The 23,232-nt window shown below is 40.0% G+C and overlaps 1 protein-coding gene across 1 annotated transcript; it reads right to left on the bottom strand.

Moving 5' to 3' along the window:
- Window positions 1-229: 229 nt before the first annotated feature.
- On the bottom strand, window positions 230-22,604 carry LOC135705440 (sodium-coupled monocarboxylate transporter 2). The gene is made up of 6 exons (XM_065227186.1): window positions 22,040-22,604; window positions 2,236-2,395; window positions 1,821-2,161; window positions 1,388-1,747; window positions 656-1,318; window positions 230-595 (listed from the first exon to the last, which is right to left on the bottom strand). The coding sequence occupies exons 1-6, from the start codon at window positions 22,240-22,242 to the stop codon at window positions 499-501; spliced, it is 1,824 nt and encodes a 607-aa protein (XP_065083258.1). The 5' UTR covers window positions 22,243-22,604; the 3' UTR covers window positions 230-498.
- Between the last annotated feature and the right edge of the window lie 628 nt (window positions 22,605-23,232).

Raw genomic sequence — 23,232 nt, 5'->3', positions numbered from 1 at the left:
AATGCTTTATACTATAACCAAATATTACAAAGTAATTGGGTTCTTTAATTTTGAAAAATATATCGGTTTTTATATATCATCTGAAAAAGCTTCGTTTTCTGAGCACATCGATATTTTTTTCAAACCCACACACTTTCATCTCGATTTTTAAATCAAGATTTATAGCAAAATAAAAACTTCACTGTTTGACACTAAACTGACAAACTGACAGCTCGCTCCCATACAAAGTGACACCGAGGGGCACTAATAAGGTGATTTTTGCTAATGTAATCGTATTTATTTAAAATATTTCCAGTGTACCAAAATTGATGAAATTTTGGATTTGGGTTCCATTTTTAATGCAGATTACGAATATGCATTAACCTCAATACCCTTAAAGAACCCAATTTAAAATATTTGCTATAACTCATCGTAGAAGAGTTTTTACGAAGCGACAATGATTATATTTCAATTGAAAGTTGTTTAAACTCTGTTATTACATTATACGCATTGATAGATCTACAAAATGTGCTCATTGACGTCGAGTAGTTCCTTCCTTTTCTGTTCTTCCGCCGGGGTGAAAACCCATTCCTTCATGTGATCATCTTCGTTTTTTCTGTAAATGTGAAAACATTGTATATCATTTCTAAAATAAGAGATTTTTATCAACACATACTCATCACTCGTCTTTAGAATCAACTCGCTATTTGTCACTTCTTTCGGAAGCATCCAATGAACTACCGGAGAGATCAACTTTGGTTGCATTTTGCTCAGATCTTGCGACCCAGTCATATAGCTGACCGGTATTGCCACCAGGAACACCAAAAAGGTCCCCACCGTCGAGTACCACACAAATGAGATCTTGTAGATCGAGAACTCGTCACTGGGGTCGTCCGTAATCGGTCCATTAAAAACAGACTGCGTCACGTTGAAGCCATACTCCGAGCAACCTTCAACGCTGGTTGGCAACGGCGGATAACTCAAATCGCCATTTTTTATGGCAAACTGTGCTCCCGTTATGATCCAGGACACTCCAATCACACTGACAGCCGATCCCCAGAGGGCACCGTGTTTGTTCGCCCAAGGCCACAGCATTCCGAGACAGAAGATTCCCATGACAGCGCCCTGCGTAACGCTGGCAATTGTGACCACCATCTGTAGAATGTGACCAAACTGTTCCACCACCAATCCCATCACGATGCAGTATAGGCCACTGATGAAGATCAATACTTTCATGCTATTCTTGGCCGACGCGTCGGTATGCTTGAACAGCTTGAACGGTCGAATATAGTCCTCGTAGATGATTCCGGCCAACGAGTTGAGATTGGCAGACATGGTGCTGTGGAGAGGAATTTAGCGCGTTAATATTCAGTTAATTCTAAAACCTATAAAGCAAACACATCGTTACCTAAGTCCTGCGCTGAAAACGCACGAGATGAACACTCCAGGCATTCCTTTAAGATTACCGACCACATCTTGTACGTAGAACGGCAGCAACTTATCAGCCTTCTGAACCAAATTAACCTTGATGGGGTCACAGTCGAAGTATTTGGCAAAAATCACAATCCCTGTGAAGCAGTTCAAGCTGGTAATGATGATGAAGCCAACGCAAAAAATCCACAGAGCGGTACGTGCATGACGTAAACTCGGCACTGCCACCATTCGTTGAACGCAGCTTTGATTCAGTCCCAAGTATCCCGTCCAAAGGAACACGTTACCGATACTGGACGTCCAGAATGTTTGTCGCGTCGTTGCGTCAAAGGTCATGCTGATAACCGAAAGACGAGATTGTAATTGAGTATCAAAGCGAAATCCTATTGACCTAGACAATTTGCACTTACTCGAAAATTTCCAACCGATTACCGGCTGCCGCGCGTGTAAAAACTTCTCCGAACCCGCCGATCTTGATAACGCCAACCGTCACCACTAGGAAACAGGATGCGAACATGATAAGACCTTGAACCACGTCGGTCCAAACGACGGCCTTGATGCCACCGAGCATAGTATAGAAGATGCACACGCAACACACGATCCCGTTGATCAGGTGGATGTTCGTTCCGGTCACCTGAGCGAAGGCCAGCGAAGGGATGAAGATGAAGATCGGCATGATCAGGTAGATGTTGAGAACGTACGTAAACGTGACGAATTTTTTCACCGCCGGACTGAAGCGGTCCTCCAGGTACTGTTGGAAAAAAGAAAAACGTGCCTCAGTGAACGCATTGTCCTATTTTCACCGGGGGTTAACTTCAACCGTACCTGATAGCAGTTTGTTATCTGATTGTTGTAGAACACCGGAACAAAGATGTAGTTGATGATCATGGTGATGATGAACATCGTGGGAGCAATGATCCAGTATTGTGCCCCGTAGGAGTACATCTCAGCAGGAACGGACATGATCGAAACTCCCGATAGTTGACTATGAAGAAAAAAAATGGATTATGTAGTATGTATTTCCACGGGAGATCATAACTATGATCCCTTCGAACTTAGAAGGGAGGCGAATTTGGAAATCTCGATCATGGAAAAAATAAGGGACCTACCTGGGAAACGAGCTGGAAAATCTATAACCAAGACATATACGTAGTTGCATGGATCTAAAAATTCAATGCATACCACGAACTTAACAATTTTTTAAGATTTTGGGTTTTCAAATAACAAATTGGGTTCTTTAATTTTGAAAAATATATCCGTTTTTATATATCATCTGAAACAGCTTCGTTTTCTGAGCACAGCGATATTTTGACCTAGAACTACGTCTTTGTCGACTATACTGGGGTGCAAATAAAACAATATGCGTGGTGAAGCAGTGTTAGGTTTTGAACGCTTGTAACTTTGCCATTTATAGATTAAATTAAAATCCAAGTACGCCAATCGATAGGATATTACATTACGAACCTGCTGAAAAAAATATTTTTTCCAATCTTTCTGTAATTAAACTTTTGAAAATGTACAAATGATAGTTTTATCACTGTTTTCATGAAATAAGCCTTTTTCCCAAACCCAGTCATCATAAACGAATACCACTTGGTTGCACGACATTCTGCTTGAACCTGAAAAGATATAAATCAGAGCTGTTCTCCTGCCTCTGCTCCATTCTTTGCTCGACTGTCGAGCTGTTCAGTCCGTATTTTCGCTCGAGTTCTCGATTCGATTTTGTTTCGTTTTGTGCTGTCGCGTTGCGCCGTGGAAGTGTCGCCACCTTCTCGTGTTCTGGCAAGTTTAATTGAACATGCAAACACGAAACAAATGGTGCGTAAACGTGCCAATGAGCCAGCAGCGGGCCCTTCAAAGAAGGTGCTAATCAAGCCCAGCGCATCGCAGGATGACGCCGGAAAACGAGTACTGCAAGCCAACCAGTATACAGTACTCCCGGAAGAAAATGGCGATGGTGACGCCGTTCCCATTGCAAGACGAGAGCGGATTCCCCCGCTTTTCACGCCGGTGAAGGATGTTGCCAAGCTGGGTGCCGAACTGGCAAAACACAAGCTGCTGCCTCGCTTCAAGCTTTGCAGCATCGGTACCAAAATCATGTGCTCCAGCCTGGAGGAGTACAAACAAATAGGAAGTTTCCTGAAGAACAACAACGTGGACTTCTTCACGCATGATCTGACAAGCCACTGAAGGTGGTTTTGCGTGGATTACCGTCTTTCGAGGCTGCTGCGGTGAAATCCGAGCTGGAGCGGCTTGGGCTCCAACCTGAGGCCGTGTTCCAGATGAACCGGCGTCCCAACCAAAACACCAGCTTCCGTGATCAGTTGTTCCTGGTGCATTTCACGAAGGGATCTACCAGTCTTGCGGCTCTGAGATCCAAAACCCGGGACCTGTTTCAGGTCATCATCAGTTGGGAGCATTACAAACCCCAACATCGTGATGTAACGCAGTGTATGAACTGCCTCTCATATGGCCATGGCACCAAAAACTGCCACATGAAGACAAACTGCGGCAAGTGTGCTGGAACTCACTCAACTGCGTCCTGTGAGCAAGTTGATGACATCGAGCCAACGTGTGTCAACTGCGGTGGAAACCACCAAGCCTCCAATCGCGGATGTCTCAAGCGAGTGGAGTTCATTAATATCCGTCGGAAGGCCACAATCAACAACCAGCTCGGTTGCCTTCGTAATCATCGTTCGCCTCCTGTACTAACGGAAGTCCAGTACCCAGCTCTCCAGCCCCGTCGACATGTTCCGAACCTAGCCCCGCTTCCGCTCAACAACCAACAAGCCAATCCTGCGAGTATCCAAATGGTTCCCAACAGTCGGACAGTTCAGCATCGTCTCACTGTTGCTGCGGCCCAGCCAATTCCAGGTTCATCCACCGCCCCTGGTTTATCATACGTTGGTGCTGTCTCAGGTGAATCTGTCGACGATTCTCCGTTCACCTTGGAGTAACTTGTGACGCTCGTGGCTGAGGTCATCATCATCATGCGTACCTGCAAGACTCGATCTGAACAGCTTCATGCTGCCTTGTCACTCGTCACCAAGTATGGACCGTGAAGCTATAAAAATTGCAAATTGGAACGCTTGCTCACTGACGAACAAGCATAGAGAGCTACTCGATTTCCTCAACACCAAGGAGGTCGACATTGCTATCATCACCGAGACGCATCTGAAGCCCGAACTGAATGTATTCCTTCCCGACTTCCGGCTCGTCAGACTTGATCGCACCTGCTCTGGAGGTGGAGGAGTGGCCATCGCTGCAAGACGGAACATCAGTTGCCGGCTGCTACCAAACTTCCAGCTGAAAACAATTGAAGCCATCGGAGTGCACATCACTTGGCCCAATCACCATCATCGCGGCCTACTGCCCCAAGCAAACCAACATCAGGGACGGGTCGTCAGTGGCCCTCCGCAAAGACATCATCAAACTCACCCGGAGGAGCGAGACCTGAAGACCTGCAAGAGGGCCACTATACCATCTTGGCCCCGGACTCTTCCACCCGGTTGAGTCGGTCTGGGGTCCATGCGACCATCGACATCTTCGTAAGCAACATGGGACACAACGTCTCGCAACCTGTGGCATTCCAGGAGCTGAGCTTGGACCACTACCCGGTGGTGGCCGAAGTTGGATCCTCGGTAAACCGATTAGAAGCTTCCCGGCGCAACTACCATCGAGTCAACTGGGCGCAATATCAACACTGCGTCGACACAACCATCAACTACGATGTCCAACCGGGGACGTCAGAAGATGTTGACCGGTGTCTACAAACCATCGAGGAGGCGATTTCCCGGGCCAGGGAACGACACGTGCCAGTATCCAGACAGGTAAGTAACACTCTGAACCTTGACAGCCCTACCAAAGATCTCATTAGACTCCGTAACACCATTCGTAGGCAGTACCAGCGTACTGGCCTGCCTAACTTGAAGACCAATTGTAATCGATTAACAAAGATCATTCAGGCCAGGTTGGTGGATCTCAGAAATAACGATTTTGCTAGTAAGATCCGCTCTCTCCCAGATTGTGCTAAGCCCTTCTGGCAACTTACAAAAATTCTTAAAAACAAGCCTAGGCCCATTCCCCCACTGACCCCACTGGATCGTCCCGGTGACCCAGTGGTTCATCTGATAACTCCTGAAGAGAAGGCTGCCGCGATAGGTCAACACTTCGTCAGCTCCCATAATCTCGGATAAAACATCATCAGCCCTCATGAATCTGAGGTTGCTGAAAATGCAACCAATCTTCTTCAGATTCCCAACATTTTTCCAGAGGAATCTGAGATTACGGCTGACGAACTGTTGGCCTATATCAAATCATCTAAAAACATGAAGGCCCCAGGTTTCGACAACATCCTGAATCTGGAACTCAAACACTTGAGTTCCAGATTCTACAACCATCTGGCACTGATTTTGAATCAGTGCCTCAGACTTGGCTACTTCCCCTTGTGGGAAGGATCCGTCCTCTCCTTCAAGTTATCGACCAATCAGCCTTCTCTCAGGGTTATCAAAACTGTTCGAAAGAGCACTGTACCACCGGCTCCTAACATCTGCTGATGAAAACAACTTGTTACTCGAGGAACAGTTTGGTTTTCGGAAAGGTCGTTCGACCGTCCACCAGCTGACTCGAGTAACAAACATTCTTAGACGGAACAAGTCGGTTTCGAAAACATCTGCCATGGCGTTGTTGGACGTTGAAAAAGCATTCGACAATGTCTGGCATGATGGCCTGGTGTTCAAATTGCAGCAGTACGGTCTTCCAATATTCCTAGTGAAGATCATAAACAACTATCTATCAGACAGGACGTTCCGAGTCTCTCTGAATGGCATCTCATCGGATGCTTTCAACATCGGTGCCGGGGTTCCACAAGGAAGCATTCTTGGCCCCATCCTATTCCTCCGATATGCCGGCTTTCCCTGATGGTGGATCGTTGTCTCTGTTCGCAGATGACACATCCATCGTCTACAAGGGTAGGGTCATCGGAGCTCTGACTGCCAAACTTCAGAGAGGCCTGGACGTCCTGTCTGAATATTTCAACAGCTGGAAGATCCGTATCAACGCGGCAAAGACCCAGGTCATTATCTTTCCACACTCTAAATCTTCTAGACTTGTTCCGTCGGAGAATAACAAGATCTGCCTGAACGGCACAGTGGTGGAATAGTCCAAAGAGGTCGTGTACCTCGGACTTTAAATCAAGATTTAAAGCAAAATAATAACTTCACTGTTTGACACTAAACTGACAAACTGACAGCTCGCTCCCATACAAAGTGACACCAAGAGGCGCGAATAAGGTGATTTTTGCAAATGTAATCGTACTTATTTGAAATAGTTCCAGTGTACCAAAATTTATGAAATTTTGGGTTTGGGTTCCATTTTTAATGCAGATTACGAATATGCACTTACCTCAATACCCTTAGAGAACCCAATTGAGATCTCTAGCATAGACAATTTCGACCAGAATGCTCTCAAAGTTTGTGATTGCAGAGTTTTAATTTAATTACAAAAATAAATACACATACAGTAAGGTAGAAGTGACCTGAGACTTTTTTCATCTTGGAAACATCCCATCCTCGGCTGGAATTTAACCCAGACACACTGGGGTGATAAAACAATTACGCTTACCGTTACATCACCGGCGCCGTCACAGAAACTAAAGCCCTACAGTAAATGAAATTTCTAAACACATCTCTGTCAACCAACTTTCTCAACATGAAGTCCTCAATGCACGCGCCGAAAGGGTCTGGACCTGACGGCAGCGCACCCATATTTTTGAAAAACCTTTCTGAAGAACTCGCATTTCCTCTAGAGCGTCTTTTCAACATGTCTCTGAAAAATGGAAAATTCCCTGAAATTTGGAAATCATCTTATTGGTACCTATTTTCAAATCAGGTGCAAAATCAGACATTCGAAATTAACGGGGGATTGCTATTATTTCTTGCATTCCAAAACTTTTTGAATCAATCGTTAACGGCAATATTTTTCAGCAGGTGAAAAATCTAATTACAAGTAAACAGCACGGCTTTTTTAAAGGTCGCTCAACTTCCTCTAATCTTCTATAATATGGTTCTTTCATTCTTAAAGCGTTGGACAGTGGCAAGCACGTTGAAGCGCTATACACCGACTTCAGTAAAGAATTTGACCACATCGACATACCATTATTAATCCTCAAATTGCAGAAAATAGGAATGGAGGCTAGACTTTTGAATTGGCTTCAATCATACCTAACACATCGTAAACAAATAGTCCCCTTTCAAAATAATCTTTCAGAACCAATTTCAGTCAACTCTGGGGTACCCCAGGGTTCTCATCACTTCTTTTTATTTTGTACATAAACGACATTTCCTACATACTTAAAAAAAATAAAACTGCTTGTATATGCAGACGACATGAAGCTCATTATGGAAATAAGTAATTCTAGCGATGCAGAAGAATTCCAGAATGAAATCAATGTATTCCATACCTGGTGTGGTAAAAGTCTACTTCAACTGAACGTAAAAAAATGTACCACAATAGCATTTAGCAGAAAAATTGAAACACCGCATATTGAAATATCATAAGGTAACCAAATAGTAGAAAAAAGCAAAATTGTAAGAGATCTAGGTGTAATCCTAGACTCCAAACTAACTTTTATAGAACATTATAATACTATCATTAGTAAAGCAAACAGAATGCTAGGCTTCATTAAGGCTCTGAACCATTTGGTGGATTATTTTAACTTTTGGTTAAAATTTGACAGATGGAAAGTTATCGATTAACCCTGCTATCCGAGCGTGGTTACTTCTGACAGACAAGAAGTTAAATTTTGACAACCTTGGCTAAGTTCTACTCGAAAACCGGTCGATCGACAGCACAGGGATTTTCGAACATAGAAAATAACTTTCGAAATGTCACTTTTAACCACGAGTTAAATTTAACTCGGCAAATGGTTCACAGCCTAAAAGGTTCAGTCATAATTTCGAAGACCCACTATACACTATTAAGCTAGTATATACCACATATGTAAGGCCAATTCTGGAATACTGCCACCCAGTATGGAATCCATACATTTCCATACACGAAGAACGTATAGAATCTGTCCAAAAACAATTTCTTTTAAATGCTTTACATAAATTGAATTGAACTGCATTTCCATTACCATCTTATGAAGCGCGCTGCATGCTCATCAATATACAAACACTTAAGGAGCGCCGCCAATTTGCAATGCTTCATCAACGACATTATTTCAATGCGCATAGATTCGGCAGAAATTCTCGCGCAATTTAACTTTTACACACCTTGTCGATATCTTAGAACACGGAATTTATTTTCTGAAAAATCGTACAGAACAAACTATGTAAAAAATAGCCCAATCAATGGAATGATGCGCCTATATAATTTGCATTGCGGAACTATTGACATCACTATGTCCAAGCAGCAAATAAATACTAAGCTAAAACAGAATAGAATTAATGCATAGTATGTAAGTAAACATTGTAATAATCATCAATAATCATCTACACTGGCTTGACGAAATAAATAAATAACAAAGGCCGATTCCATAGTGAGAGCGAAGCTTAATATCGTTTCAACAATAGAGCTAATATACTATAGAGGAAGAATAGCGCTGGTGTTCCCTTTGTTCCTATGTTGAATAATACCGGATACAGAACTGTCAAACTGCATAGTTTTTTCTCGCTTTAACAGTTGTGTCCCTATTAGATGTAAGGAAAAGATGTTTCGACAGCGACGGCAGCGCTATTCTTCCTCTATAGTTTATTAGCTCTATTGTTTCAACGCTTTGCTCGCCTCTTCGCTTCTCTTTGCTCTCAAGGCTGGCGCATAAGTTTCAGGGTTTTTTGACAGATAATACATGGGCCAACTGTCAAAAAACCTGAAAACTTATCCATTGTGCGCCAGCCTTCACTATGGCATCAGTCTAACTAGACGGCACCAACTGAAACCAGTCATACCTTTTCATAAAATCGACCGTGAATCTTCTGTTTGTTTACAAATTACGATCTTTTAGTGGCGCCCATAATTCGTGGGGTTGCTCGGATGTTGTTGTTTAGTCTCATGAAGGTAAGATAAGCAAGATAGGGATGCCAGACAATTGGTTGCAGTCGGGTGTATGCAGTGTTGCAATACAAAAACACTGATAAGAATAAAATTCAATGCAACGCGTGAGGTACGGTAGGATGATCGAAAACGCACCCCTGAGGAGAAATAATCCAGTACTGTTTTTTTTAGCTTTCCGATTGTCAATTCGTGAATTTACTTGAACAAGCCTTCTGACACTTAAAATCCCAGAATCAGTAATGGAAAGCATCGATAAAAAAAACATGGGGCCATTTTACCCCAGGGGTGCATTATGGATTGTTCTCCACTATCTATGGCTAACGTTCGGGAGATAGCCCAAATTGCAAAAGTTGTCACAACATCACTCAATTATAATCTCATGTATGCATGTAGGATCAAATTCGGTCATTTGCCTGAGATGGCAACTTCAATCACAATGGAATACCTGCATACTCAACAAATAATTTTATCTGCAGACCAAATTTTGCCTGTATAAGATTATCTACCCCTAAAATTGTTCGTTGGGTGTTTGACTTTTGCAGCAGATGTTGCTAGTAAATGAAAGCTACGGTATTTTATTTTATTTGTGAAATACAGGAAAATGTTAATTTTTACGAATAAAGCTGAATTCCTGGCATAAATTTCTTCGAAGAGAAAGAAATTTCTACATATTATGATGATATGATATTAGGTATGATGATGATGAAATCTATGCCCGGAATTCAGCTGCAAGTGCCATAATTCTGCGCATTTTGCCAAATATCTGCAGTATTTTACAATCTTATCTAAATTAATATTTTCCCATATACAAGTGGTTAATACCTACATGTACAATTCAATTCAAATTATATACTATTTATAATTATTTTAGAAATTTTTAAATTGCGTGGAATGAGGCCTTAGGCGCGCAGAATTATGCTACTTTACGGTATTAGCTTTTATTTTTTTCAAAACTGAGCTTATCAAATATTATCTCGTTATTTGCCACTTGGCTTTCCATCGCAGACAGCGCGGGGAGTTGTTGGAAGAAAATGAAAAACGATGAACGGTTTGTAAATAGTGCTACAACGCGGCGAGTCGGTTGTAGGAATTTTTCGAAAAATTTATTATCTCCTTCGAATGTCCAAATTCGGAATCCAATGACAGTTCTGTACGACTTCTGTGTACAGCAAAGGACCTTTTCTAAATATCCTGCTTCTTTGGTCCTTCGGCTGTAGGACAAAAGGTCGAATGTACAAAAGATAGAAGGGTTGATGCATATAATATCAAGAGCAAATTTTCATTACGTCGAATGTAACAAAGGTAAACAAAGTCGAGCTATCAGTGTCAATCGATTCTCCTGCTATTACACTATATCACAGACAAACAGACGTAACTCTTCATTGTGTGTCTTCGTTCATGCATTTAACGGTTGATTAGAATATTATCAGTTTCGCGAACTACTCGCCGCAGCGCTGGCATCGGATCACTTTGACGTTTCCATACATTCGATAGAACTTTTATGCAATATTGTTTACGAGTTAGCGAGCAAGCTTGTTTTCCGCGAGAAGCCAGAGAGATGTCGTTACTGAGGTTATATGTTTTGAGATACTATGTTTTCAAGAACAAGTTTTTCAAAGAGTTACGTCTGTTTGTCTGTGACTATATACTGTCCGAATATAGGATCAAATCCCATTTTTAAATTTATTTGCCAGCCAAATTGCTTTTTGACGTAATCACCTTCCGATCAAAATAGTTTTCGATGTTACTTAAGTCACCCAATTTCTATGGAGATGCCGTTTGACTTAAGTAACAGCGCTGAGAAACCCGTGAAAAGTGTACGTTCGTCGTTTCGCTTTCTCATTATTAAAGTGAATAAATCGAACTGTTTGTTGCTAAGATGATTTCGGTGGTCCTAAAATGATGAATGGGCTGCACGTAAGGAGACGTAATTGATAATTCTCCCGAATATCCTGGTAAATACACTTTGACTTAAGTAACAATAGGGGCCACCAAACGACGTATAATAACTTTTGACTCAAAAACCAGTATTTTTTAGCATGAAAGCTAGCGATTTGCATTTGTATTATTAAAACCCTGCTAAACTGCCGCTATTCGCATGTCCGTCCCATAGCGAAAATCAGCAAGCCGAGAAAATCGCGTTTTACGTTTGCTTCGTACCATTGCTTCTTATGTGATGGGACAACCAATTTTACTGTCTTTCCAAACTTTTTCAGAACAAAGTTATTAAGTTCATCCAGTATTGTAAAAATATGGGTGATTATCTACCATTTGCCTTGAAAAACTCAGTTTTGACAAAAACGACTATGGGACCGACATGCGAAGAGCGGCAGTAAATATGTTAAACATTGCTATTACTATGAGATTATATGTGTTTACTTGGAAATAGGAATAACTTTTCGGTCATCAAAACAAAACTTTATTTTTCTCGGATTGGTGCGAATGTTACTTACGACATAATGAAAATTTGCTCTTGATATGTCGAATGCATAAAAGGTCGAAATGTACAAATGTCTAAATGGACAAACTGGTCAAATTATATAAAATGTGTGACAAACTCTCAAATATTTTTCATCTTTAAATCTTGAGCAATTATTTGAAAAATTAAGATAACAAATAGTATCTGTGTGTGTCACTGCAATTTAAGAGACAAATAACTGCCTTTCTTTATAATAAGTTCCTTCTTCAAATCATGTACAGTTCTTTGGTAGTATTTGCACAGTATTTTTTTAAGTTCTTTTAAACTCTGAGCGAAAAATGTCTGAACAATATTTTGTTAATTTTGATGTTGGTTTTTTTGAACTTTGGTCCACTTCGACTTTTTGTTCATTTCAACCATTTTTCCATTCAACCTTTAAGGCCCACGCGCAATGACAGCGGAAGCGGAACGGCAATGGCAGCGGAAAAGCCCGATCTGAGTAAGCCAATTTGTCGGATTGAAAACTTGTTGCAAGCAAATCGACTTCGGTTAGGCATCTTGATGTCATTTGTGATAACTGTCAAACTTTCCGTTTCCGTTCGGCTTCCATCCACATTGTGTTTGGGCCTGTATGTAAAATTCGATCTTTTGTTCATTTGACCTTTTGTCCCTCTTAGTTCAATCCGACCTTTTGTCCATTCAACTTTTTGTCCACTCGACTTTTTGTCGATTCAACCTTTTGTCCCTCTAAGTTTAATTCGCCCTTTTGTCCCTTCAACATTTTGTCCTTCGACTTTTTGCCTTTCGACTTTTTGCCTTTCGACTTTTTGCCTTTCGACTTTTTGTCATAGATTCGTCCCTTCTAGGACGTTATGCCGGCCCTCAACTTAGGCTGCGTTCCATTTCCGGAGAACTTCGAGATTTGGGCGTAATTGCTTTTGTAAACAAACACGTCGGAATCAAATTACACCACATGCTATATGAATCATTCCTCTACCTGTTTGTGTTGTTAATTTTCTAGGCTGAGCTTTTATTCGCGAGAAATCGTCAAGTGAAGCGTTTGTTTTCAAAAGCAATTACGCCCAAATCTCAAATCACTCCAGATTTGGTGAATTATCACTTAAATTTGACAGATGGAAAAGTTCCAAATAAACCTACTACTCTAGCAAACCAGGGGCCGGATGTGCTGTCAAATCGGCCTACTGAACATCCATCATTGAGATGTAATATGTAAGACTCAGTGAATTTTGTCATATCTTTCGTACTCCCGCTGTTTAAACGGTTGAAGGAAAGTAACGTCAAACTTCGTCATCCATTTAGGCTCTGAACCATTTGGTGGATTATTTTAACTTTTGGTTAAAATTTGACAGATGGAAAGTTATCGATTAACCCTGCTATCCGAGCATGGTTATTTCTGACAGACAAGAAGTTAAATTTTGACAACCGTGGCTCGAAAACCGGTCGAGCGACAGCACAGGGATTTTCGAACATAGAAAATAACTTTCGAAATGTCACTTTTAACCACGAGTTAAATTTAACTCGGCAAATGGTTCACAGCCTTAATCAGTCGGAGATCTTATAGCTTGTTGTCGTTTAGAACCACTTATGTGAGGTAGGCGACGATTGTTCGTATTTGACAGCCACCTCCCCCTTGTAGCAAAGCTATTTCTGACAGACGATGAATCAGTTTTGACAGACACGTTCTCGAAAATCGGACGATCAACAACAGAGGGATTTAAATTTATTTTCGAAATTTTAAATTTAAGAGAAAATTCACCAAATGGAACACAGCCTTATACCAACAATCAATACAAAACTAACGATTTTAAATTGGCTCACTACTTGACTAGCCTATTGGTCCCAAGCAAATCGATTAACGTACCCCATTCTAGTCGAAATTCCAGTACTACACTATGTTTGTTTTGATTCGCTATGAAAGTTTGACAGAAAAAATTAGGGGTTCGTCGATTTTCCTATGTTTTTAGGGGTGCATCGATTAGCTTGAGACCGAAGAGGGTACCAGAGCTGAGCCAAGAAGTTGAGCACGTTTTTTCGGGACCTTCTGGTCTTAGAGTTACCTCTATGCTTATACCCCGTGCAGACTACGGCTTATATCATGTAATATAGGCTATCTTCACAGAACAGAAGGGGAAGTGCAAACAAATCGGTGAATCAAAAAGTGCTCGTTTTTCTGCTCAACGAGCGATGTGATGTGGTAGCGTTCCACATGGGCTTTCTATGTGCACTCACACTATCATATCAGCTATAGTCTGAACGTACTATTAGTGTTCTTTGAGAACTTCCACAGTTGTTAACTGAGAGCTTTCTAAGGCTGTGAACCATTTGCCGAGTTATATTTTACTCATGGTTAAAAGTGACATTTCGAAAGTTATTTCTTATGTTCGAAAATCCCCGTGCTGTCGATCGACCGGTTTTCGAGCAACGGTCGTCAAAATTTAACTTCTTGTCTGTCAGAAATAACCATGCTCGGATAGCAGGGTTAACCGATAACTTTCCATCTGTCAAATTTTAACCAAAAGTTAAAAAAATTCGCCAAATGGTTCAGAGCCTAAGCCAGTACCGCTTTTGCATTAGAGCATTTCCATCTCGAATAGCAAACCGGTTGGGCATATGTTTATTACTACCCAGGGTTTTTCATTTAAACATGATTATTTTCTCAAGAGTAATTTTTGAAAACGGCGTATCTAAAAACGGAATTTTGAAAAATAGCTGAAATCTACATAAATTATTTTTTGAATAACTTTTGGCCCACAGAAAGCTATAGCTATATATGAAAAATCGTTGTGAATTAGTCTCGGGTTTAGTGAGCGGTAGACGAATACCATGTAGGTAATGTTTCTTAAGTTAGGAATTTGCATTAACGCAATTTGCATAACTCATGCATCATGCCATAAATGTCATTCTTATTTACTTTATTGGCTCAATCTGTAGTAATTTACTATTATATTTGTGTATTGTTATAAGCGTGTTCATGTAAATGAAAACAAAAACAATCGTAAAATATACTGATACTGCACATGGCCTTGGATTAAGTAACTGTATTTTTCTTGACATTGTTTGTAGGTAATGTATAAGAACAATCTCCGAGAGCACCAAAGGCCATTTACTGTCCCGTTTACATCTTGATACATCCCATTTGCCGAGTAAGAAGAGCAAACATCGCATTTGGCGCACGAATAGAGATCTGGGGATGCCCAAGAACAAACAAACAGATCGTTGCTAAAACACTACCGTTATCTATTGAGTACACTGCCATAGACAGTATACGCTCGACAGATGGTGATAAGGGTGGGGGAATGGGTTTTGGGCCGAAATCTGGTACCATTACATACACGTAAAACGAATGGCATTAACATCAAATTCCTTTATTTAACGTCGGTCTTTGTTCCGCAATCTAGTGTCAATCACCGACGGACATCGATTGCCATCCCTTGAGGGCAGTCGAATGTGCAGGATGTCAGCTTCCACACCTGCGTTGGATATCGCACCCATTCAATACACATGGGCCGGGACCAACGGTTTTACTTCCCTTCCGAAGGAAGACGTGACCAGAGATGTTTATTAGACTGATGCAAAATTTGACTTTTTCGCTCCACAGTGCTTAAATGGTTTCAAATCGGGTCCTGATTAGCCTCCCAAAGTTACAACTCATTTGGTTAGAAACAGACTTCGCACAAGCCATTTGAAATTTACATGTAAATTACTATGGGAAATCTCAACTTTTTGTTCATTGCCTTCTAGTCTTTTTCCATATTGAGCTTCGAAACAGTTCGATAGCCATTCTTATAGAAAATTTTCTCAGCTATAACTTTGCTGAAAATCGTTTCTATGTAAAACTAGACAGGAAAAAGTTATTAATTATTTAAGATATTGGTAAACTTATGACATGATCAAGCAGCTGCTCTGTAGCCATGATTTCCTATTCCTATTCAACGCCCCAGAAACACCAATGTTGCCTGCTGAGCAGTTGATTGAACATGATCATAACACATCAGCGCATTGAACCATTGATAACTTTCGATCCTTGCATTTAATCAAAAAGTTGTAGCTGGGAAAATTTCATACAAGTACAGTTGAATGCTTTTGAAGCAGACCGATATGGTGAACATGAACAAAAATCTTGGTTTTACCATAGTAATTCCCATACAAACTTCAAATGGTTTGTGCCATCTCAGTTTCTCACCAAATGGGTTCAAATTTTGAGAGGTTAGTCAGGATCCGATTTGGAATCGTTTAAGTATTGTGGAGCGAAAATTTCAAATTTTGCATCACTCTATTGTTTATGCCTCAGAAAAATCCCACCGACCTCGGCTGGGATTGAACCGAGACCCATTGGGATGAGAAAACAGTCACGCTTACTACTACACCAAAGTACAATCATACTCTATTATGCCCAGGGCAGTCGAGAAATTTTCCAACCCGAAAAATTCCTAGACCGGACCGGGAATCGAACCCAGCCACCTCCAGCATGATCTTGCTTTGTAGGTGCGCTTTTACCGACTGAGCTAAGGGAGGCCCCACGAGACTTCAGGTTGATCAAGTATTATTCTGAAGATCTTCAAGTGTTCAAAAAGACTAAATTACGTCTCCAGATATTCTCCCAAGATTGCTGGTTCGACAGATATTAGTATGTGTATAATTTGAAGGATCTCCAACAGATCGTAAATTTAAATAAGGTAATCGGGTTAATTTTTCAAGACTCAAGATCAAGATGAAGATCTGCAGATCTCAAATATGCTTCCAAAATGGCACGTTTATCAGGAATAAGTCAAACGGTCAGACGAGACAGACAAAGGGGCTCATGGCGGCGGAGCCTCAACAAGAAAATAAAGGATGTCGACAGAGATCTCAAGGCAAAAGCGAGCAGCCGCCAAGGATTGAAATCTTTCACGTTGTCCGTATGCATCACTAGGGGTGTGCAGAATACATGAAGTGAAAAAGAAGAGTTTAAACGATCTCCAACTAATCAAAAATTACAGGTCGATTATTCTGAAAAAAAAAGTGATTTGGTTACATTATTCGAAATATATCATATTAACAGTATGATCCAATGATGCCATTTCCATACATTGCAATGGCGACGCGAAAAAATATTGCTTCACAAACCATCTAGCGTTGAAAAAGGTCAGCAACAATCATTCATGCATTTGTTGACATAGAAAGCTCTCAGTTAATAACTATGGAAATGCTTCAGAGAACATAAATTTAAATCAGCCATAAGCTCGTATAAGACCGTCAAAGCCATCAAGAAGAATTTGGGAGTCAGCGTAATCAGCGTTGCCAGGTCATTTTCAGAAAAATCTGGATCATTCAAAATATAAAATCTGGAATAATCTGGAATGCTCCTAAAAATCCTGTTTTTAACATAATGCTATTGAAATCAACGTGATGTGCCAATCTCCCGTGATCATCTGGAATTTATTCAAAGTATATCAGAATGTTTATGAATTCCATGCTTGAGCTTGAGCTTGATTGACCGCCCACGGTTGCTACTCTGTTACTGCCAGATCAGCTGTAATTACACAGAGAACCAATAGACGATGCTTGGGACTAGCAATCATCCTCAATGTGTAAAAACTGGTGATCTTAAATTAGGCAATACCAGCGCCGGCCGCGCCCGAACACAGGTCAAGAAAGGAATGGGAAGGATTGTGTTGACATGACACTCGCTTTGATGGAAGCCGAGAACACCTCTGCACTTCCACGAGGAATCACTGGGATGTTGGATAAGAGGGTTGGGTTTGCAGCAGAGTTCGTTTTGGTAAACGATAAGCTGAATTGATGTCCTAACGATCATATAACGCGAAGGAGCTTGGGACTAAACCCACGGTCTTCTGCTCAGTAAGCAAAAACGTTTGCCACCAGGCAGACGAGCACCTTTTTAATCACCGAGTTGCTGCCCAGACAACCAGTAGTCGTATAACAATGTGCAGACAGTATCGTAAATTGCCACAGTTTAAGTCAAAATCGCATATAAGAATGGCATACATCGCATTATGTTTAAGTTAAATCGTATAGAATGCAAATTTCCGACCTATATACGATCATTCATTTTTCCGTCGTACTGTATCATAAATCAAATCGGGTTACATCGTAAGACTTTTCAAAGTGAATTTGTTATTACAGATTAAATCGTATATGATGTTAAATCAACTTGTTTAAAATTAAATTTAAATTTGCACGTATATGGCCTCCACTTTTGTACGTATAAGCCATTTCTTTGCATTCTATACGATTTGTCGGCTTGTATATATGTTTGTATATCACGAAAACAACTTTGAATATACGTGCATTCTGGTTGTCTGGGTGTTTTTACCATGTAGTCATATTAACAAATAAAACGATTGACGAATCTTGAATGTGGATGGGCCTGAGATTAGACTCATGATGTTCTGCTCAGTAAGCAAAAACGGTTGCTCTAAGGCCACCGAGCCCATCATATCACATAATACCGTTGCTCAAATTTGTGTATCCATTCAAACCCGGAACCAACGACAACAACGAGTTTCCATAATTCTCTTTGATATGTAAGGACCTGGGACCGCGTTTTTCTGCTCAGTAAGCAGGCCACTGTAACCGACGATCTTTCAAATCCGAAAACTAAAAACTACGAAAAAGTACTTAGGCCTTCATTAAGTTCCACTTTCACGCGACGTTCAATGACAGGGTCCTATCCAGGATTACATCTGAAAAATCCAAATCTGGCCAACGCCCACCCTAAACCTAAACCTGTTCTAATCCACCTGAAATGTCTAACGAATGGAAGACTTTGACTACCCAGCCATGCAGTAGTCTCATTCCGTGCCTTATGGCAACTTGATGATTCTATTGCGCTCATCTTTTGGCACCACCCAGGGGAGACTTGGTCCTGTACCCAATGCTTAACTTATCTCCATTCCACTCAGCTACTCGCAATTTCTTGTGATATAGTGGGCGGAATATTATTATATGAGACAATTCAATGCAGACGTCTTTCCAAATTTGGCAGATCGACAGGTAATCGGTGAGCTACCACGATAGTTGCTATTCAACAACTCGACAACGTCCCATCGTCAACGCCTGCTATGAGAATTTCCCATTGCAGACGCCAACGAAATGACGTCATTGAGCTATCGATCAACTACCCTGGTTATCGCCTGGTACCTTATAGCACGATGCTAGGAGGCAAACCGGAAGAATCGATGAACTACCTCCCCCTCAGAATGTTTATGAATTCCATGTTTTAAAAAATATATAATTATTGACACAGTGTTCCCAAAAAGTTTAAATATCCATTACGCAGCATTTCAAAATTGATTTAAATTTTTGGTATAAAATATAGCAGCAAAGATTCAAGCAACTTTGATGGGATGATTTTTTTTACTAATCGTAGATTTAGTCCTTACTATTTGATGCAGTACCAAAATATGTCTTAAAGATTTTATTAGTTCTAAATAATTCTAATATTACTCTGTGATTCATCAGGCTTGACATCTCATTCTTGACATCATTCAACTCACAACACTCGGTAGACCAGTAGGCAATTTTATTTCAAGCTAAAATTCTCCTGGCTGAAGTGAGAATCAAAGCATAACATCGTGGTACTCACTCACAGTTTACCTAAGCTACGGGTAACTCTACATGACCATTACCAATACTTTATACCAAAAAATAATATTATTATATAACTAAAATGAAAGTCTGAAAGCGTGTCATTTTTGAAGTCTCAGGATCTTGAAATGAATCTAAATTCTTGTATTTATATTTTTCCTGGGTCCCAGATCATGAATTTTTTTGTTAGTCTGAATGTACTTCATTTACAGAGTTCAATTTTAATCATCCTAGAATTTCATCATACTTCTATTCTGGATTCCCATAAACTAATCTTGATAATATCCAAACTTTTTCACTAACATTCTAAGAGTGCCTAGCAATCGCTTATAAAACGCTCTCTGATTCCACAATTTCCTCAAACTGGTAATAATTTCCATGAATTGGCATAATTTTGTCTCAATTTTTCTTTATGAAATTCCCTTAGAATATTCTTAATAATTTCCTTGGTACGCTCTTCAGAATGACCGTCACATTCTTCTCAGACTTATCCGCTTCAGTATACTCTAAGTACTCAAGTACTTTGCCAAAATAGCCTTGAAAGTCTCCCAGAAATTACCAGATTTCTTAAAACTTGATAAAACCTAATCTCCATAGGAACATTGGGCAGAATTCCATTGAAATTATTCTCACGATTCATATCAGCATTATCCTTAAGTTTCATGTTAAGAATTTTCTATGACTTATTTTCCGAATTCTAACTATTTCCTTTCTTCACAAATCTCCATGCTATTGTCATCAGAGTTTGCAAAAGACAATTTATACCGTCTTCACTTCAATCAAAGGTTGCACAGACTGCATACTTACACTTCACTGTAAACTATTTTCAGAATTACCTTAAAATTCTGAAATCTAGGGCAATTCAGAATTCTAAGGTATTTCAGACTGCTAAGGTAACTCAATATTCACAGGTACTTTAAAACTCTATTTAAAAATCTAATTAATTATCCTCAAAAATATCACGAACATACCTCAAAGTCCTGGTGGTTGTCTAGATTCAAAAGTCTTGCTAATTTTCCAAAGCTCAATTTATTGTTTTCAAATCTGAACAGTTTTCGATTTCTCTAAATTCAAAAATTAGGAAAATTCCTCCATATTGATATATTGATTTTTATAAATCCAAGATTCCAAAAAAATAATTGTAACCAAAATGTAAACAAAACCTCCAAATAAAAAAAATTCCAGGCTCGAAGTTTTTAAAAAAATTAAGATTTTTGACAGCCGACAATGTTTAGAAAATGTCTCAATTTTCATGATTCTGCAATCCATTGCAAACATGTTGTAACAATTCCATGTATGATGTTGCAATAATGCCCAACGTTGATGGCCTTTAATAATTAAAGTAGTAAGTTTGGCTTTTTTTATTTTTTTTATTAGAGGGCCCATTAATTGCAATGATATTTATAAAGCAACACATTTTAAAAATCTGGGAAAATCTGGAACATTTTTTTAAAAATCTGGAAATAAATGTGATCTTTCAGTGTATCTGGCAAGACGACTGAAAATCTGTAAAATCCAGATAAATCTGGAATACTGGCAACGCTGAGCGTAATAGCGAAGGGCCAAAAGAATGAACCATTACCTACACGCAAAACAAATTTCTCTTACATCCAGTGTAAGGTTGAATTTATTACATCCTCTGCATATGTTTCATGCAACAAATGATATGGCAGTTCTCGCAATGGACTGCAGCGTACAGACAAGTTTTTCAAGATTGTATATTTTTGTATAATACCTTCACGAGATGATTTTCTAAACACAATGCATTTGGGGAAACAAACTTTGTTCGAACAATAAGCTATGTAATTAATTTGCTTTAAAAATCTTCCGGCGACCACATTACAGAATTTGTTCATGTTGTGAAACATTGCAAATTATGCATAATTGTCATGCAAATCTGTAAAAGAATCTTACATTTCCTGGTAGGGTGTACCATTCAGTCTCATTTAAATTGCTATTCATTGCAGATACCTACACAGATATATTTCATTTCAAATTTTCTGACGTCAATAATTCTAAATCCCATTGAAGAAAATATAGCAATCCTATCTTCTTGTATAGTCAATTAAATTAAAATTATTTTAAATTCCTCACGCACATAGCCTCTTAACGGAAGCTCTTATGAAGAGCTTTGGAATTGGATTGAGTAATTTGAGCTCTTCATAAATGAGAGCTATGGGCATCAGAAAATTATGATCAAGAAAGGTTTTTTTTTATAAAATCAAGAAACAACGTGACTCTAAATCACCTCATTTGATTTTTAAATCATGGTAAAATCAACATAACGCAGAAGATAATTCAAAATTGATTTCAATTAAGCATATACATCTTTCGCCTCTCTGTATATAATATTATTAAACGCAACGCAAATACACACCAAATAATCTCGTCCATGTTATTGAACAGTTTTGGCAAAACAACCTAACGTCAGCATCATAAATATAAAATAATGAACCAGAACCTTCTCAACTTGGATTCATCTGCGCTGCGGTTCTATCTTACCACATTAACAACCTACCCAAACATAATCAACATTGCACTCACCTCGCGATAAGCGAAACCGCAATGGGAAACACTTTCATTTTTCGACCGCCGAACAGATAATCCTCGGTGGTTTTGTTCTTCTTGCCCTCGAAGAACCCAAAGTAGATTCCGATACCAGCTGACACACTCAGCATGAACACGAAGACCGTGTAGTCCTCGGTCGTAAACTGCCCGTATGGGTTCTCCGTTATTTGTTTCACCATTGTTGATCGGTTGAATAGTTTTTTCCTGGCCCAATCTAAAGCACTGAGTTTCTGCTAATGACGGATTTCAGCACTCTTCTATCTCACTGTGTCATATTCTCTGATCTAGTTATCACTATGGCACGTAATCTGACTTAGAACACCAACTGCAGGACGATTCTACTGGCCGGACAAAATGCGACTGACGAGATGAGCTGGAGGAAATCGAGGCGTGTCCTAACAACTTTAGTTGTACGAAAACTCAAGTACTGCCTCGGTGGCCGGTCCAACTGATATGGCAAGTGATAACACCGGCAGACAATTTGCTTTCGATTTGTCTCATGCTTTTGAATTATTGCCGTTCACAATCAAGCTGCCGGGAGCACAAAAAACTGACACAGATGAAATTAGAGATGAACTGTTTACTTTTAACGAAATTATTGTTTAAATGAAAAAAGGCTACACACAATCAATCTTCAAAGGGTAACGAGGCAGTTATTAATTTTAGAACTTATGGCACTGACAGCTCAATTCCTGAGCCGGCTTCTTCTGAGATCCCTTAGAAGTGGCATGTCATGCCGGCGATAAAGCGATCGTAGACTGAATTCATCGTGAATTTTCCTGTTGCGTTCATGCGTATGTAACAACTGATGGCGCGGCGTTCTAGAGTCATTGACTGAAGCACTTTTAGTGCTGCCAAACGCATACATTTACTGTGCGTGTGTCATATTTCATTTTCGAGGCCATGAATATATGCCTCATGATCAGTTTTCAAACCACCAAGGTGCGGTTTATTCCGGTGTTTTCGAATCAGGAGCATCGACTCACCGGTAGCGCAAGGAGTGCATGGTCATACGTTCTCTAGCCTTTGTTGTGCAAGGTAATTTCGGTGTTTGATTACAATGCACTACTAGATACTTATAACTGCACCGTTCAACATAATTGCACTGGAATGACGCAATAGCGAAAAGACTTTACGTTTGTAAATATTGAAAATTGATATGCCTTTCT

The sequence above is a fragment of the Ochlerotatus camptorhynchus genome, unplaced genomic scaffold, assembly GCF_037179485.1.
Source record: "Ochlerotatus camptorhynchus isolate MF236.1 unplaced genomic scaffold, CSIRO-AGI_Acam_v1.1 ptg000267l, whole genome shotgun sequence".
In the NCBI taxonomy this organism is placed as follows: Eukaryota; Metazoa; Arthropoda; class Insecta; order Diptera; family Culicidae; genus Ochlerotatus; species Ochlerotatus camptorhynchus.
This window is presented reverse-complemented; position numbering and strand designations above follow the sequence as displayed.

What these genes read in the sequence shown, in the direction of transcription:
- LOC135705440 (XM_065227186.1), bottom strand. Translation starts at nt 22,242, where the DNA reads ATGGTGAAACAAATAACGGAGAACCCATACGGGCAGTTTACGACCGAG. An exon ending in GCGGTTTCGCTTATCGCGAG is followed by an intron (nt 2,396 to 22,039) that starts GTGAGTGCAATG and finishes TTTTCTTCATAG; the next exon opens with TCAACTATCGGGAGTTTCGA. An exon ending in AGATAACAAACTGCTATCAG is followed by an intron (nt 2,162 to 2,235) that starts GTACGGTTGAAG and finishes TTTTTCCAACAG; the next exon opens with TACCTGGAGGACCGCTTCAG.